At 47.2% G+C, this 18957-nt stretch overlaps 1 protein-coding gene across 3 annotated transcripts; it reads right to left on the reverse strand.

Moving 5' to 3' along the window:
* Nucleotides 1-1308: 1308 nt before the first annotated feature.
* On the reverse strand, nucleotides 1309-17264 carry CIPC (CLOCK interacting pacemaker). Of its 3 annotated transcripts, XM_068964195.1 has the most exons (5): nucleotides 17149-17264; nucleotides 12928-13040; nucleotides 11698-11885; nucleotides 7517-7686; nucleotides 1309-4726 (listed from the first exon to the last, which is right to left on the reverse strand). In XM_068964195.1, exons 3-5 carry the CDS (start codon nucleotides 11831-11833, stop codon nucleotides 3833-3835), a joined length of 1200 nt encoding a protein of 399 aa, XP_068820296.1. In that variant the 5' UTR covers nucleotides 11834-11885; nucleotides 12928-13040; nucleotides 17149-17264; the 3' UTR covers nucleotides 1309-3832. The 3 variants fall into 3 exon arrangements, with proteins under 3 accessions (XP_068820296.1, XP_068820297.1, XP_068820298.1); XM_068964196.1 differs by lacking the exon at nucleotides 12928-13040 and having other exon boundaries at nucleotides 17149-17240; XM_068964197.1 differs by lacking the exons at nucleotides 11698-11885; nucleotides 12928-13040; nucleotides 17149-17264 and adding an exon at nucleotides 8139-8692.
* Between the last annotated feature and the right edge of the window lie 1693 nt (nucleotides 17265-18957).

Raw genomic sequence — 18957 nt, forward strand, 5'->3', positions numbered from 1 at the left:
AATGTGTGTGTTCTGAGCACGTTTAAGGGAGGCTGGGCTAAGCTATGATGGTTCAGTAGGTTAGGTGGATCACACGCATTTTTGGCTTAGGGTATTTTCAACTTATGATGGGTTTATCAGGATGGAACCCCACGGTAAATTGAGGAAGAAGAGCTGTTATTATCAGATAACATACCATCAGGCTCACTGTAATAAAGTCAGAGATCTTACACGTAGTTACAGCTGGGAAGCACCCCAGAGAGGACAACTTCCGATTCTCCGTTATTCCACTGAGAGGAGGGATGCCTATCCAAAGTCAGCCGGCCGATGAGGGACAGATGCGAGAGGTGCACGCAGGGCTCTGGACCCCACTGCACAGGCCACGCTCTGCAGTGATGCCCCAAGGGACGTGGACGAAGCGGACACACTAGCAACAGGCTAGTGTCTCCAAATGCAGGAATCTCGCCGAAGGGCTAGGAGCAACAGTGAGAGCGACCCAGCTCTCCGGAGCCTCTCGGGACCAACTCCGGGCTCCTGTGTCTCTGGATTCCATCTCTTATGGGAGGCTGGTTCTCTGTTTCAGGAGGGGCCGCTTCCAGCCATATTTTGAAAAGTTACTTTAAAAATTGTGTAGGATAGGAATAATGCTGTAAGAATTAAGACTATGACAATCCTTCAGGACTTTAAATGAGGATAAGTTTCTTATTTTTCCAGTGACTTAAAAAAATCCCAGGAGGGGTGTCCTGACTGGCCTTAGGACAGGGAAGACTCAACAGATTTCCCCACTGAGACTCCATAGGTGAATTTTGAGCAGGAGCAGAGCCTCAGGAATCAACTCAGAGAAGCATGAACGAAAAGGCACGGAGAGGCACTCGTTAAGGACCTCCCTGTAGTAGAAAGATCTTTACTTAATGTGGCTTTAGTTTCTCCCAGTAGACAACTACAGTGGTTTTGTCATTTAAAAATTCCATCTGTGAAAGTATCATATCAGATGGAAGAAATCATCGGACTGTATTCTCTTTTCTCCTCCCAACCTACCCAATATAAACCCTCCATGACTCTAGAGAATAATGTCAAACCACCCATTTATCTTAAGAGTGCCTGTATCGCCTTTAATTTCTAAACAGTGAATTTCCACAAGTTCGGTGTCTAATCTCAACATCCCCAAATACCTTGAGTATATGCGTATGGAACCTTTATCAATCGAACATTTACTCTTGATTTCAACGTTTTAAGCAGTTATAAAGCCCAAAGGCCAAATAGTTTTCAAGTAAGTGACTTTTATTTTTCTCTGACGTTTCACAGTCAATTTCTCCAAAACTTCATACTTCCTCAAAAGAATTCACATTTGGTAAAGAAACCTCTACTGTAAAGAATTCATAGCTGGAAAGACACTTCAATATATGCACGAGTTACTGTTCTGCCAAAAGAATCAAAGTCAGACAATACCATAATCAATAAAAGCAAGGAGAGTGTAATAAATTACAAATGTCACCAAACTCCATTCCCATAACCAACTGAATCAGCAGCTTTTTCTAGATGTGTTTCAACACTGCCAACACCATCATGCCACAACTTAAGGGTTGATGTACGTTAAGAACGGCTTTCAGAAAACAACAGCTTTGTCACAGAACTGCAGATGAGATCAGGTCACGCATCAGAAGACCGTGACTACTTACAGCCGTGAGAAACCAACGCAGGTCCTTCAGGTCAACTCCGAGGTTCCTCTACTTGTCGATCTGGCTTCTGGCCCCACACGACTGCTAGCCTCAGTGGATATCTCTTTGGTGGACCAGCTTCTCTACCTGGCTTCATCTGCTTACTCCTCCACTAGGGAAAGAACACCCATGCCAACAGCCTAGAGGGACTCACCACACCAAGTTACAAGACCTGAGAGGAGCCAGGGTGGGCGCTGCTTCTTCCTGCCACTCAGCAACAAGCACTGGTGATGCCTTTCAGTGTCTTTTGCTTGACAGGAGGGAAGCGCAAACCTTCATCTAGGAAGAAGAGCCCAAGATGCGTACGGCTCCACAGGGGAGTTTTCCGATGGCGTAAATTTGGTTCTCAGCAAGTGTGTTCAGATTTTTGACTCAGTAAGACTCATGCCTGGTGCCCAGGCTGTTCTGAATGCACCTGTTTCTATGGCTTTGCTGCCAAACATATTCTGCCAAAAAGGAAGCTTCCTAGCATGGTGTGCAGAGCGGAGCTGCGGTAGCACCACACAGATGGAGGAGAGGCAAAGGGAGTGGGCCAAGAGAAAAAATATTAAAAGCAGCTGAACCTGCTTAAAGACCTATTTGCTCCGATTTCTGAAACTCTTCCGGAAAGCACATGGCAGGTAATTATTCTGCATTGATCAGGAGAGTCTAAGGGAGTTTACCGGGTTGTTTATTTCTAAACTGCATTTGAGAACAAAATGCAGGCAATTCGAAGCCTTGTAATTTTAAAACTATATGAAGAGCTTCTAGCCTTGGAAGAACTTCAAGACCATTTTCCTTGCAGAAAAAATGAAGTTGGTCATACAGGATTTCTTAAGATTTTCAAGAGAATGAAAATTTTTAAATGGGAGCGTAAGAAATTGGCAACTCTACAACCTAGAAATCTGGTTTACAATGAAGCTGAAAAAGTGTGTAACACCTGCAAGTCCTCATAATACTCTCTGTTTCTAGATGGACTTCACAGAACCCACTATACCTTTTTGGCTTTACTGCCAAAATCCAATGCGTAAAAGAAACATGGAAGACTGCTCCACATCACTGTGACATCAGACAAATGAGAACTCTGGATGTGGAAAGAAAACAGATAACAAGAATGTTTTCCAATTTTTTGTAGACTTGTATGTCATAACCTTGCAATGATTTTAATTCAAAGTTAATCAAGCTTAATAATATTTTCTTTCTTCTTTTGTAAAAACAAGAAGGGAAAAAAAGTGGTCGCAGAGGGCTGACTTGGATTACACAACTGGAGACCATGAAGCTGTCTTTAAGATTTTCACATATAAAACAGGTTGCATTGTTTCAAAAGAAGAGAGGAAAAAAAGGCATAAATTACTAGAATCTTCCAGCTCCTAACCAAGAGATGCTAGCCATTTCTCCTTTCTTTAGACTCTATGAGTCAAAAATGCAATTCATCAACTGTAGCTCCAGATGGTCCTAAATCCATTCTATACTTTACAAATCTGAAGTATTTCGCCTACCAGTTTAAGAAAAATCTGGCTTATGATTAAAGTGTAAGAGTTAACAGTGCTACTCTTTCTCTTTGACTTTCAAGTTTTAAAAAACAAAGCTTTAAGTGATTAAGTGCTTGCATCTGAAGAGCAATCTGTGCCAAAGTATTTCAGGTTCCTGCCAAAGGGCACAGGGCCTTGTGGAAGGCAAGCGCCCTCCTCTTACATTTTCGTCTGTGACTGAGGCCTTCAGGGGAAGAACCATGAAGGGCTCCTATGTCACCTGCTCCCTGACTCGACGGGTGCTGCTCTGTGCACTCGTCTGCGTCACTGCACCCTCGATCACGGCTGGTGAGTGGGGTGGCGGGGGGTGACAGCCAGCAGGGCCCCGCACGATCACCTCTCACACTCTGCCCCATGAGCCATCAAACTGCCTGCAGGCTGAGGAAGAGGGGCTCAAGAGCACCCAAACCTGAGGTCCTCGCTGGAACAGAGACACAGGTAAACTGTGCATAGGCCACAGGTTAAGACAGCAGCCAGGTCCTGGCATGCGGCTTCGTAAGTGAACCAACGAACAGTCTGAGTTTAAAAGGAAAAGATCTTATGTAAGCTTTGGGAAACAGGAGTAGGTAACAGTGTAAGAGTTAAAAAGAAGCACTCAAGTAACAGGAAAATATGTCTTCGATGTTACATGTCTGGCTGCTCAGAGAATGCTTCCAGGTCACTGCCGGAATGACCCGACCCTGACGTTAAAGACGCCTGCAGCCTGGCCCAGGCCTGAGGAGCCCTGCTCTTAGTGGCCTCTATGAACAGCCGGGTCTGCTCCTTGAGTTGGTCGAGTTCCACCTGAGTTGCCTGGTTCTGACGAATCAACTCCTTGGTTTTCAAAGTGATCTCCAGCAAACCGGATTTGTGCAGGACTACCAGGGTATTCTGAAAGCGCCTGTGCTTGCTCTGCCGCTGCTCTGGAAAGCTATCTGGGCTGCGGCAGAAGTGCTCGGCGGCCCACAGAGTGGAGCTGTAACTGGCCGCAGGCGGGGATAGCGGGGAGCTGCTCTCCACCCCGTGCAGGGTACTGTCGGACGCGCAGACGGGGCTGGCGGGGGAGGCAAAGGTCAGGCTGGGAGCTTTAGCCACGTGGCTGCTGGATACTGGCTGCAGAGTCTGTGGACTGCCACCCGCCACCAGGGAGGGCACGCCCTGCAGAGCCGAGTCCTCGGCAAGCTTGGCGCCAAGGGGCACGGGGGTCGGGGGCTGTGGGGGGCCAGCACCAGTCTTGGTTGGCTCGCGAACAGACAGGCCAGGCCCCAGTCTCTCAGTACAGACCTTCTTCTGCATGCCGCCGTCTCCTCGTTCTTCTGCGCTGCGGGACGGGCCCCTTTTGCCAGGGTGAGGGGCTATTTTGGTGTAAGAATTGAGAATGGGCAAGTAGTTCCTGGAGTCCGACTTTTTCTCACCAGCGTGACACGGGCTGACAGGAGGCGGGACGGGCGGATGAAGGAATAAGAGCTGTGGCTGGGCAGAGATCACTTCAAAGGAGGGCTGCACAGTCCACGACTGGAGCTGGGAGGAGCTGCTGCCCTGCAGACACAGGGAAAGAGTGGCAAACCGCTCGTTACCTGCGGCTGTCCATGGGGCAAAGCAAATACCCAGATGGACGGACAGAGCTTCCCACACACAGGGCAGCCCTTCTTGATAAGACTCGAGATGAAAGTGGCTTCAATATTCACTTGGGTCTGATATCACAGATTTTCTCTCTTAAGGGAAAACTGGAGGAAATGGCTATTTTTATTCAAGTGCTGTCACTCAAGAAAAAGAAAAGAGTAGGTAGGTGGAGTAATGACATAGTCAAGGTCACAACTGAGGCAATAAAAGTACGGATGGTACGATTTCCTGGCATAAATTAAATCGTGCTTGTCTCAATACCACCATGTGACTTTACACCAAAGTCAAGTCTTCCTTTAGTTACTTATGGGATCTCTCTTACGTGAAATCCACTTTTGATTAAAAAGTTATGTATTTTTTAAGAAGTTCGCTACTGTCAGGAGGCCACAGGTCCGCTTCTACGGCAGTGACCCTCACCAACCACAAAGCTCTGCCAGGCAGCAACAGCCGCCACCTGGTGCTTCCACACTGTGACTTTACATGGCTGTCTCGGTATTCTCCTGTCTTTGAGCCCAGCTAGGAAGCACAGCTCTCTTCACTGAAATGAGGAGACTTGAGAATAAAGTAATAAACATCTGAGGCCAGGCAGAGAGAGCCCTGACAGAGGCTCTCCCCCTTGGTGGAGTCACATGATTTATCTGCGGAAAGTGATGGATCCTGCTCCCACGTGGGCACCTGATTTGCACACATTTCAGCTCCTTAGATACCTGGTTAGGAACTCCTAGCCAAGTTCAACTACATTTCATCTCCTGTGCAAAGGGTGGGATGACCTGCAAAGTCCATTCTGGAGTCCTCCTGGTATTCAAATATACTGAGAGGTGCTACAATAACAAGCAAGCAATGCTGGGCCCAGCAACCACACTCCCCCAGCAGAGAAGATACAGAAATCAGGAGTCTTTCAAAGAAGAGATCAGCCCAGTGCAGCTCAGCCAAAAGCAAAACTTCAGGCTGTTCCCTTGGTCAATCACACCACAGGGGTTGACCTCCAAGGCAAACAGACCCAGAAAATACCCAATTCATTGCTCTCCCAAGGTTACTCTTTCTAGTGCTGCTATTATGCCCACTGATTTAGTCTGTTTGTCCCAATTATTAGATTTGTACAAGGTTACCACTCTTGTTGAAATCATCTAAGGGAATACCAGACAAGATTTTAGACTTGCACAGGATCTCAGAATCATTTCACATAAGGCCTCATGTTAAAGATGAGGTAACTGAAGTCCACAGTGAGGAAATAATTTGTGTGTAAGAAGACATCGACAGAACTGGAATCAGACTCACAAGAGAAAAATACCTAAAACCAAGAAGCAATAATTAAGACACTACATAATAAGTAAAGATTTTTAAAATTTGGAATGTGGTGGAATTCTAGCATATGTGAAAACACAAAACTCCTAGACCGCTCCATCAGGTCATTCTGCCCCCAAGCCTCCTGTCTTCTGATCAAGCCTTCCCAGTGGGTCTTTATCCTGAAGACGACGGCTCTGCTGGGCCCGCCTCTTCACCAGCAACTTTGGGCTGTTCTCTGCCTTCCGGAACTACCACAACACCCACAACAAAAAACACAGATGCCTAAGGAAGAGTGGCAAGGGGGCCAGAGAGGAAGGCAGCGAGGAAAGAGCAGGAGGCAGGAGTCCCGAGGAGCACTGGTGGGGCCTGAACAACCTCATCTGGGCTCCATTTCATATCTTTATTCTCAAATCTCCTCGTCTCAGCGAGGAGAGACGTGCTTCCAGCTGAGATATGATTTGTCAAAGCAAATGTCTTCAAATTCTTTTTCCAAACTCACCAGGTTGCCTTGTTGAGAATCAGTTTGAGTTGCTCAGCAATAACTAGGTAAGAGTGAAGACATTAGGGTTTCCTGTCAGGCTACAGCCATGTTCTTCCACCTAAGGTGGGAAGGTCACCTACACACAGCCAGATTGCAAACTTCACTAGCTTCAAACAGCCTCATTAACAGAACCACGAGAGGACTAGTCTGTTTCAGAGCAAAGCAGGATAAGGTTACATGTTCTTTTAACTAAGTTCATACGACTGAGTTCTCTGACTCAAACACTGGGGTTAAGCTTAGATTTTCTATCTAAATCTTTTCTTCCATATCTAGATAATAACCACATAATTTGCATAGTTATGTAATAAAACCTAAAACAAGGTACTATTCAATTCTATGGCAATGCTGTGTGGAATCTGCTGGTAGAGTCATATCTATACCAAAGAGTTGCTTTTTCGCTAATGACATAGCTCTGGCTGATTACTAAGAAAATGCTCAGAATATAATGTGAGAAACAGGGAAATTGCCTCTACTTCTCAAATACTTCTCAAAGTCCCCAGGGAAATTCAAACTTAAAAAAAAAGAGCCTCTTGCTTCAACCCTAAACTCTGTCATATCTTAGATGTACTATGGAAGTTAGGACATTTCTGCTTGGTTCCTTTAAACATGACTAAGATATTCCAGACACCTTTGGACAAATGAGGGGTGCAGTCTTACTGTCTGGAAAATGAGAATACACGTCCTGACTCTTGTACTCCTTTTTTCAATCCAGGTCAGTAGCTAAAAGGCCGCACCCTCTTCCCAGGAGAGCAGCACGTGTTGGTGTGGTTTCTGGTGGTCTGCCTCTCAAACCCCTCCTTGGCAGAAAGAAACTCTGTACACAGGAAGCTCAGAAACTCGAGTGTGCAAAGAAGTGATGAGCACGCGGTCCTCCTCACCTGTTTGACCAGCACATTCTTCATGACCACCATGGGGGACAGTGTCGGGAAGGCTCCATTCGCGGGCTTGGAGCTTGGCCTTGGCCTGTCCTCTCGGCTCCAGCCTAAGGCGCTCAGCATGTCCTCTGACTCCATCTGCTCGGCCGAGCTCAGGCATTCTGAGCTCCCATCTGCTGGGCAGAGAAACAGTCAGTTCACTCAGGCTCCCAACCAGTCCTACTGGGGAGCCACAGACGCCCTGAAATCGAATAGAACATTTGTGATCCATGCTTTTGAGACTTCTTCCAGCATGTCTAGCTTTCATGGGATTCTCAATGGGATGCATAATTCTCTCTCCCACCCCAGGAGATTAAGGATCACCGCACTAGGATGGCAGACTTCCATTCTAACTCTCTCATAGACAACAGCCAGCATCAATTAGGGTTCACGTGAAAGTAACCACCACCAGTCTACAGAAGTGGGTAAAGGCTTCAAAGTTAGCTTATTACTTTTAAGAATCTGTGGTTGAAAAGGGAGAGGCGTGTGCATGGAACCTGAGAAAAGATGAAGATCTTTAGAGGCTCTAGGCACCACATGATATAACAACAACAAAAACAAGTAACAATAAAACCCCAAGACTTACCACTTCGCTGAAACTAGAACAGATGCCTCCTGAGTTTCCTAATTGCAAAAGCCTGGATAAGTTCATCAAGCTGAGGCTTACGATGTCTTCCTTTGTTTTCCTCTTCCACCCAGTTAAGCACCTCCTTTGTTAGTGTCCTGAATGCATGCTGAGTGTGCCTACTGGGGATCCTGTACAACGGGTGATGGAAAGATTCTCTCCACAGCCAAGAAAAGAAGGTTGCTCTACGTGACATCCATAAAGAAAGGACTTAATTAGTTCCTTGCTGGAGTAAACCAAGAGACTGCCAGTAAGGAGGCTGGGGATACCCTAGATGCTCGTCAAAAATCTCAGCGTCGTCTGGATGAGGCAAGATTGGAATGTGACTATAATTTAGAAGAGTGCAACTGTCAACACTTGCCTTTAATCAGATTCTCCAGAGATGCGTTTCAGAAATTATGGGTCTTGGGGCCTTCCCCTCAATCTACGGAACTGATTTAGCTGGTGTCCAGGCACACGTACTTTCACAAAGCACAAGTAATCCAGATGTGCACCTTTAGTTAAGAGCTATTGGGCCAGAAACAAAGAACTTCAGAAGAAAAGTATGTACCTAGTACATGTATCTTGTTTTCTACGCAAATGCTGTTCTGCATGAAAAGGAAACCAGGACTCCTTGGAGAAATAGCTGATGTCTTTGGCAGGGAAGCCTAGACATCTTACTGTCCCAGAAAGCAAGGAAGCACTCAAACACAAATGCAAGACATGTCAAAGACACAGGTGCCATCTAGAAGGGACCCCCACTGACCCAATGTGGGACAACCTGGTATCAGAAAGAATACTGATAATGGGTTGACAAACCAAATCAGAAAAGAATTCCATGAATCCACAGTGATGCTCAAAAAGGGGGCAGAGAAGTGTTTCCTTAAAGAAGATCAACAGCTAATAAAATGTAAAGGAATGATAGAATTAGATCACCATTTTTCAAACCACAAATTTAATAACTGGTTCAGGTAAGCATCATCAGTGGATGCAAAAACCACTGGTCAAGAGGTTGTTGGCAAACAGGAGAGTCATACAATCTTAAAGTATCATCTCATAAACTGCTTATTAATTACAAAGAGAAAGGAGGACTTTCATAATAAAGAAATCTGGTCTACAATTACTCCCTTAATCAGAGCATCACCAAGAATAAGACCAACCTAGGAGTCACCTCATGTGTTGCAATGAGACGATATAACATCAAAAATTTAGTTTTCTATTTTAAAAATGTTTATTCTGTTTCTAATACTGGGGAAGCTACCAGAGAAGTCCAGTGTGAAACATCCTACAAAACAACAGGCCTAACTCATTAAAAGATGTCGATTTCACGAAAAAAAAAGAAAGGGAAGACAAGGGAACTGTTCTAGACTAAGATCGAAAAGACAGGACAATGAAATGAAATGCACAACCTTCAACTGAGTTCTGCACCCAAAACAAGCAAATATACAAAAAAGACTAACAGTTATAAAGGACACTATTGAGACAATGCGAAAAATCTAAATACGGACTGTAGCTAATTAATAACTGCCAATTACATCACATCCCAAGGAACTGAAAGGATAACTCCAGCAGGGATGACACCATTGGCACCTGGCCCAGAAGTGGCTGGAGGCCTTCACTGGGACCACCTTCTGGGGCATACGAGTCTGAGTATTTTTAAGACTGCCTTATGTCTGAACAGCACAAAACTTCTTAAGGCACTGCTGCATTGAGAATAGGAAACTTTCAGAAAAACTACCCAGACTGTGCAACATGCTACAAAACAGCTGGCCTGATGGAGCTGAAGTTGTCAGAGGAAGTACCAAAATGGCCACAGTATTGAGAATAACAGGAGGTGGGATTATGGTTAATATTTATTTTCTTCTCTGCATGTACCTAAACTTCTAAGCTTCTACAATGAGCATATATTACCTTCATGATATTTTTTAAAAAAAACCCAATATGATATTAAGACAGAGAAGGCAATGGCACCCCACTCCAGTACTCTTGCCTGGAAAATCCCATGGATGGAGGAGCCTGGTGGGCTGCAGTCCATGGGGTCTTGAAGAGTCGGACACGACTGAGCGACTTCACTTTCACTTTTCACTTTCATGCACTGGAGAAGGAAATGGCACCCACTCCAGTGTTCTTGCCTAGAGAATCCCAGGGATGGGGGAGCCTGGTGGGCTGCTGTCTATGGGGTTGCACAGAGCCGGACACGACTGAAGCAACTTAGCAGCAGCAGCAACAGCAGCAGGCTTGCAAAGTTTCCCAAACCTGTTTGATCACAGGCATCACCAGAGACACTTGTAAAAATAGGAAACCCACACTCCAGGCCCTCCCCGCAGACCCTCAATATCACAGTCTCCAGGAGAGGGGCCTGGTGTTTTTAAACAAATGCCTCAGAAAGGCCTTATGATGAGGCAAGCTTGAGAAACAATGGGAAAAAACTGAGAAGAAAAACCCAAAGAGCTAGACGCTGGCCCTAACTTTCCTGAACTGTACTTATTCTAATCCCTGACCTGGTGTTCTGCTCCTCTCAGATCAACAATCTATTGATAACCTGGCTTCCCCTGCAGCTTCAAAATTTACAAATCTAAGGGTGAGAGAGTTCAGGGTTCCTAAGAGCTGCATTTCTCACTACAAATTCATAAATCGACAAGATGGACTGATTAGTCTCTGTGGGCTGAAAAATAGAAATCTTCCTCCAGGAAAGGGCTCCGCTCTCGGGATGCCGGCCCAGGCCGAATCCCCTGGCATCACCTCTCTGCATCCCCTGGGCCAAAAATGTCGCCACTCAAGCCGTATTTAAGCCACTTCTCTCAGACCTGGAGATTAAAAAAAGCCTCAGCACAAAATTAAAAGATTTACTGGGTATGCAGCTAGTTCTTTCAGAAAAAATAGTAAGGAAAATTGTCCTGCTTTCTCATCTCTAATAGGTACTCAGGTTTGGAATGGGGCCAGGAGACTCACAGACCAAACACAAAGAGCAAACACTGGCAGGGATGGGCTGTCAGGAGGAAATGTTTTTAAACATAACAAAATACTTTCTTAGAAAAAAGATATCTTAACAAATTATATACTGCTGCTGCTGCTGCTAAGTCGCTTCAGTCGTGTCCAACTCTGTGCGACCCCACTACCTTTGTTTAATTTGTTTTATGTGGTGACAACATGCAGTTTTTTTTCCCAATGTGATTATTGGAATGCAGTGTAACTGCAATATAACTATTCCTGTGAGAAAGGAGGAAAGACAACAGAATTATGAGTATTTTATATTTTTTCTCCCATAACCACTTCCCACAGTGGGGAAACATGTAAGATTTGAAGTTGAGAGTCTGAGCTGAAAAAAGACATCAAACCGTTCCTTCAGAACTAACCCCACTGTGACTCTGATGAATACCCTGCCATGTGGCAACAGAACTACCATTTTAAGAGACCAGAGAGCCATTCATTTCTCCTGTGGGTGAAATCTTCCCATCCTTATCACACAAATGAGTTTTACAGAGGACATTTTTCAGGCAAATCATTCACTACAGTGTAGAAAGGATAAGGTAATTTTAACCTGAAAATCCAGAGTCTTTATCTGACTCAGCAGCTGCCAGGCCGAGCTGACGAGACGCCTTTTTCATCTCTGAGCCCTTGCTTGGTTTGGCTGACAGCCTTCGAGAGCCCTCTCTGGACGGGTTCTTCCTCTCCATGTTTTACTGGGCTGCGAGGGGACACATCAGTACTCTTTTCATCTGGACTGCCCTGTGAAAAAACAACAGTTACGTAAGAAGTCACTGCCTGGAGAGCTAGGACAGGTGAACCAGCAGTGAGTAAAGTCGGGGCAAAGGACACGGGCCTCGCCCACGTCCTCAGCCGGCACTTTCTCAGAGGTCTCAGCAGACAAAAGCTACACGTTTACTCAGCAGGAGAATGGTTTCCATCCAAAGGCAGGCTCACTGTCCTCTCCCTGCCCTCTAATTCCATTACAAATGCAAAGCACACAGACCATTCAGTGGAAGCTTTGTAAACTGCTAACAAAGGCACATTTGATTAGCTCTCTGGAATGCTCCCTGAGGGAGAAGAAGAGAGGAGAGGGGATGCCCACCTCGGACCAGGCCTGCTTCCCAGGATACCTCCGCAGGCCCGAGACTTTCTGCCACCTCCCCGAGTGTAGTTTCTCAAATTAGAGGAGGTAGTGAACAGATCAAAAAACAACTCCTTATATATGCATGCCACATTCTGGCTTAGAAAGTGCGTCTATGCACACAGAAAACCAGATACACAGTGCTTTGATCCACAAACACCCGTAACATAATTGATGTTAAGATTATCTCATTTGAGCCTCAAAACATCCTTCTCAGTTGTTATCCCATTTTACAAAGGAGGAAGTTGAGGCTCAGATAAGTTATATTCAGTCATTTAGAAATATTTCCTGAGTGCCTGTTGTGAGCTAGGCATGGTGCTAGTGGGGGGTACAGAGTGAATCAGATAGACCTGCTTCCCCTCTTCCTTGAGAGACGCCTAGATTTGACCCAGTAACACACAGCTAGTTCAAAGCAGATCCAGAACTAGGTTAACAGCGCAAACTGTGAGACCAATGAGCCCTTTCAAGATATTTTAACAGGGCCCTCTGAACAGTCAGGGCTTCCATGGTGGCTCAGATGCTACGGAATCTGCCTCCAATGCAGGAGACCTGGGTTTGATCCCCAGGTCGGGAAGATCCCCTGGAGAAGGGAATGGCAACCCACTCCAATATTCTGGCCTGGAGAATTTCATGAATACAGGAGCCTGGCGGGTTACAGACCACGGAGTTGCAAAGAGTCGGACACAAGCTTCAGCGACGAACACTTCCACTTTCTTTTCTGAACAGCCAAGGGATGGCAGCTGGAAAGGCGGCACAGTCAGAACACAAGGATACTGCAGGGATAAAGAGAACAGCGGACCAACAGGTAAAACAGCAATAACAACACAACTGGACGAGTGCTCCAATCTGAATGTCTGTGTCCCCCCAGAATTCATATATAGAATCTTAATCCCCCAAGATGATGGTATTAGGAGGTGGGGCTTAGGTAATGAGAGCTTCACCTCATGGGATGAGTGCCTTAGGCTCCAGAGAGGTCCCCAGCCCCTTGCACCACAGTCAGTGAGAAGTCTGTGACCCAAAAGAGGGCTGTCCCTCGACCATGCTGGCACCCTAAGCTTGGACTTTCAGCTTCCAGAACTGGGAGAAATAAATTTCTGTGGTTTATAAGCTACATGGTCTGTGGTGTTTTGTCATGACAAAATGGACCGAGGTAGTACGTTTAAGCTATACCTGGAGGCATTCTTATTCACGATTCATTTTCGACTCCATCTGTTCGTCCTTCTAAGTAGAGAGAAACGTGGGGCCCCTGTCAGACAGCTGCGTATCTGAAAACACCCTGAAAATGCCGAGTGTGAACGTTTCTGCTAATACAGGATCTAGTGAAGAACATCAACCGCTCCAGAAGCAGAGGAGGGACTGGAAATAAATTAAATAGAAGCCAAGGATGCTTACAGGCATCCTTGAACAGCTCTCTTGCTCTTTTGCATACAGTGTAAGTGGACTAAAGGGAATGCACACTGATCAGAATGAGACTGAATTAAACACAATTCCCAGTAAAAATCAGCCTGTACCATACCTAACTCATTCAAGGTGAGTGGCTTCCCCACTCAGGCCACGCCACCCTGAGCACTCTTTGATGGAGCACACTTAGTACCATGTGCATGAAAGGAAACGGCCCTGTCACACCTCTTGTTAAAAAAAAGACAGCGCTAAGTTGTGTCCGACTCCTGTGATTCCATGGACTGCAGCCCACCAGGCTCCTCTGTCCATGGGATTCTCCAGGCAAGAATACTGGAGTGGGTTGCCATTTCCTTCTCTAGGGATCTTCCCAACCCAGGGATCGAACCCGGGTCTCCCACACCGCAGGCCCTGTCACACCTCTCATGGCACGCCAAGTGTGTGCACGCCTCTCCACTGGACAGCAAGGAAGTCTGACAGCATGGACCAGTCAGTTTAAAAAGCAAAACAAAATGCAAAACTGTTCTCTACTTAAATCTGGATCCTTTTGTATGAAACCCAACAAATGTACACTGCTGTCTGAAATTGAACAGAGGGCTTCTTCAAAAACAGCAGCAGCTCTCCCTGGTGGATGGGCCATCAGACTAAATTCAAGCCCGACCCTGCTACTGATTTAGATTGGGAAGGTAGCTCATGGCAGTTGCAACTAATTCAGAACTTGACAAAGTTTCACATTATCTTATGAAATGGATTATTTTACAGGCATTTGAGATAAAGCATCCCAACTTCTTCCACAATCCTTGCAACAAGACAAGGAACAAGGTCTGGCTACTGCTATTAAGCTGCAGTCAATGGAGCTACAGAAAATACACAGGAATTTATCCTGCTCGTCTGAGAATTTTCAGGACAATACTGATTGTGGGGTCAAAATGCTAAAATGTGGACATTAAAAGGAGAACAGATGCAAAAATTTTAGATTCTGGGGAACTGGTGGCAATTAGAGACTGCATAATCTACTTCAGAATAATAAAGTGACTGCTTTCGATGTGGAAGTGCTAAAAATATGAAAGCCTCTGTCCTAAGTAAAATTCTCTTTCAGCAGTCTCAGTGTCCAGGAGAAGTTCAAGTGGGCATCAGAACAAAGGGCTACGTGCCATCCAACCTTTCCTCTGAGAGAGGCGCTTCCCTCCCGGGAGTGGCGCTGAAGATGTCAGTTAGCCAGTGAACAACAGACCCGTTCATACACAGCACAGACGGGGACCCCGACCAGAGAGATGGTGCCCTCAAACCCAGGGCCACACCGATAGCAAAGTCTGAAAACTTCAAGAAGATTATGTTCCTGGTCGGTATCATTTTACAATAAGGTCAGATGCTCATAAACTGACCAGGGGTTGAAGATGGGTTACCAAGCTCATACCCACTGCACGATCTCTGACTCCTGGCACAGACTGGAAACCACGACAACTGTCTTACCCACATCTCAGATCCTCATGAGCCTAACTCTGCATTAGAAGGACTCCGAGCTAAGCTTGAATTGACCTGAAAAAGGCCTCTTATAAGCGCACATGTAACACAAGGTCCAAAAGGTTCCCAGAGAGAGAAGTATACACTAAAACTCACAACAGAAAGTGAACCAATGTATCTAGAGGTTTACATCAATAGGCGTAAGACAAAAAATTCTAACAAGCAAGGCACAGCACTTGGTTCTTCTATTTATGCACTTCTTACATTAGAGTCTAATTATCTGTTCATCTCTTCAACCTCAAGGGTTGAGTTTTCACCTCTGCAACTTCAGCCCCTAACAATTCATGTGTGGGGTATACTCACAGAATAATAAATTCCAACAAACCTCTGTCCTGCCGAGTCTCAGGACAGGTCTAACAGCTTAGCTGTCACCAAAACACCTGAACAGCTTGAAGGTCAGGAGTCTGCATTTCCTGGTCACCTCAAGATTTAATGTCTAGGTCTGGTCTCCTGCAGGAAACAGGTATTTCATCCACGCCTCATTTTAAGCCACCCCTCATTTTACCTTTAAATCCAGCAGCCAAACTAAAGGTTGGTCTAATCCACAATCTCTATGGAGATTCAGGCTTCTGATAAAAAAGAAGGCCCAAGGTACACAAGGGAAGGATCTGAAAAGCTGCTTGCAGATCCCTCTGTAATAGACAACTTGGCAACTTTCCTGAGAGCTCAAGTTCCCTTTAAAATGTGTCACGTGTATAACAGGCATGCACAGACAGAGGTGTGAGGAGAAAGCCCAAGCAGAGGCTTAAATACAATAAAGATACATGGCCAGAGAAAATTAAGACTTTACCACCCCGAAGCCATGAGTAATCCCAGTTGGAATTATAAATGCATTACTAGGCTTTCCTCTGAAGTCATTTTCTCTTGGTCTGCATTTTCAGAGATACCAATCTGGGGGGAATGTCTGTGGGTTTTAACAAAGGAGAAAAAAAAAAAAACAACCATCTACCTACACCTCTAATACTCCTCTTCCCTTTCACAACCATTTGCACGCTTCGATTTGACTGTAAATTCTGGTCAAAGATCCTGAACCCGGATTCCATACAAATGTCCTCTGTTTGGAACCAGGTATGTATGGCTTACTCATTTTGCTCTTTCAACGATTAGATGAGACTAGCGAACTTCCTCAAACCCTCCTGCCTGGAGAAGAGTTCGCAGTTAACAGTGCGCACCACCCCTCCCCATTCGCACCAGCCCACGATACATCTGTGCCAGACAGCAGGAGCGCCCTCCAGGCACCCACCAGCCTGCCGGCTCAGCAGGGCAGAACTGGGCAGACCCTTGGACTGTGCTGTGACTGGCATGCCACCAACCTGCCAGGGCAAACGCCCAGGCCATGCAGTACTGCCAGGACTTGGGCAATCACACGGAGCCTGGCTGCGGCCCGGTGCCCTGGGGCCTGGATGGCTCGGAGGTCCCCTGAACCCACCCACCGTCAACCACTCACTCCGTACTTGGCACTGGCCACCTTCTTGGCCACCTCCCCACCCCCTGGCACCACGCCTGGTACAAGCTGGTCCCCCGGGGGGGGGAAAAGTACCAGCAAAGTGGGTGACAGCGAGTCTCTGGAAAAAGACAGCACACCTGTGCCCCGGGTCCAGAACTGGGCGCTACCCACCCGCGCCCCCACCCCACAACCCCAGACCGGGTCGGGGGGCGGGCAGGACCCTCACAGGGTTACCAGCGCTACTTGGTCCCCACACACAGACCCCTCCTCACCCGTGACCTCCTCCCCCACGCGGTTCTGACCCTCGTAACAAAACCACCCGACTAAACGGAGCAGGGAGCATCAGCCCTTGCTCCATCACCCCCAGCTCCCACCATCTGGCCCTCGGCACCCCGAAAGTGCCCGCTCTCCGTCTTTCCTGTTCCCTCCTCCTCTTCCTTGCGCCCGCTTCCTCTCCGCCGGCTCCTCAACCAAACCCCCTTCCCCTGTCCCCGCAGCCCTCCGTCGCTCACCTAGGACCGGGGTCGCAGCTCCACAAGCGGACGACCCGTGGGTACGGCGGCGCATGCGCGAGCCCGGCCCCGCGGCTCCATGACAACCTCGTCGTCGTCGTCGTCGCGTCTCAAGCAATCCCCCCTCTCGGCCGCCCGCCCATTTCTCCTCCCCGCTCCCCGCCGCCTCCGCGACGGCTTTCGCCAGTCACGTGACGCGGCTCGGATGACCCGGCACCACCGAGACTGCTTGCTGTTCTCCTAGAAGGGCCCTTGGAGGCGCCCGCTCTTCCAGTCTCAGCCGGAAGACGACGCCGGCACGTCGTCCTCAGGGAACGGGGGGCGGGCGTCCCCTCAAAGGTCGGCGCTCTCTCCGCGGAAGGCGGCCATCTCTATGGTTAGTAGTTCCTCAGACCGAACCGCCATTTTGTACGGGGACCTTTTGCTATAGGAGCTGCTGTGGAGCGGGCGTGGGGCGCGGTTCTGAGGCGGGGTCTGGAGAACCCGGGGCGGGTCGGCTTCTAGCAGACAAGGCCGGAGGCGTGATTCTTCTGAGGGCGTGGGTGGAAGTCAGCCCGAGGAGACCGCTCTCTCGGTTTGTACCCCGAGACGCCGTCGGCGTTGGGGACCGGGACGAGCCATAGGCTGACTTGCCCTCAAGCCCGAGCGGAAGCAGCTGGGCAGCTTCGCCGGGTGTCGGCCCGAAGGAGGCTTGCCCGGACCGCGCCCCCACCGCCCCCAGCACTGCTCATCTTGTTGCCTAGCCTGTCGCGGCTTCGGTTTGCCTTCCTTACCTCCAGACAGTGCTTCAAGTGGCAGGGACGCAATCAGTGTTTTTTGATGGGTGATTTCATGTCATTTGATGTATGACTCATTGTGCGACTGGCCGAAATGTTGAGTTTCAAATGGATCCTGTTTCTCAGGCCAGTTCTTGAAGTGTCACCACGAACAACGTGTTATCAGCTAAACAAAAGAAAAAGGCGGGGGGTGGTTTGCGATCAGTTGAAGTTCCGATGCATTGAATCAGTGAAGGTTGCCTCCTAAATTAGGAAAAGTTATTTTACAATTGGAAAAGAGGACACAGATGAATTTGAAGATTGCCACCGGTAGAGGCAAGTTCTGCAGCTGCCGTGTCCAGTAGGGTAGCCACTAATCACAAGGGGGTACTGAAACTGATTAAATGAAATGAAAAAGTGGAATTTCTTTTTTCATTCAGGCTGTGCACATTTCAAGTCCTCAGCAACCACGTGTAGCTAATGGTTACTTGGTTGTGCAGCGCATTGATTACCAGCATCCTGGAAAGTAGGATCTAGAAGATGAGTAGGGGAAATTCGCCCTCTGTTGGTAATCTAAGCCTTGCAGAGTCATAGGTAATCCCACTAGTCCTCCAGACACAGATAATGCTAATACATTACCAGACGTCAATGTATTTATTAGCATAAGCTCTACCAACAAATAATTGAGTCCCTGCAGCATATATGGCTTTTGTTTAGGTGATGGAAGGACTGTTAACAATTATCAAGTAATGAAGAGCCAGGCAGCTTTGTATGTATTCTCTTACGTGTGTGTGTGTGTGTGTGAGAGAGAGTTCTGTCACTGAGTTGTGTCTGACTTCTCTGTGACCCCATGGACTGTAGCTGTCAGACTCCTTTGTTCATGGGATTCCCAGGCCAGAATACTGGAGTGGGTAGCCATTTCCTTCTCCAAGGGATCTTCCCAACCAGGGACTGAACCCTGGTCTCGTGCATCGCAGGTGGATTCTTTGCCATCTAAGCCACCAGTGAAGCCCATTCTCTTACTGATGTCTGTACAAGTTGATGAGGTCGCTGT

The sequence above is a fragment of the Capricornis sumatraensis genome, chromosome 2, assembly GCF_032405125.1.
Source record: "Capricornis sumatraensis isolate serow.1 chromosome 2, serow.2, whole genome shotgun sequence".
NCBI lineage: Eukaryota > Metazoa > Chordata > Mammalia > Artiodactyla > Bovidae > Capricornis > Capricornis sumatraensis.

What these genes read in the sequence shown, in the direction of transcription:
- CIPC (XM_068964195.1), bottom strand. Translation starts at nt 11,833, where the DNA reads ATGGAGAGGAAGAACCCGTCCAGAGAGGGCTCTCGAAGGCTGTCAGCC. An exon ending in TAAAGACTCTGGATTTTCAG is followed by an intron (nt 7,687 to 11,697) that starts GTTAAAATTACC and finishes TCTGCCCAGCAG; the next exon opens with ATGGGAGCTCAGAATGCCTG. An exon ending in AGAATGTGCTGGTCAAACAG is followed by an intron (nt 4,727 to 7,516) that starts GTGAGGAGGACC and finishes CTGTGTCTGCAG; the next exon opens with GGCAGCAGCTCCTCCCAGCT.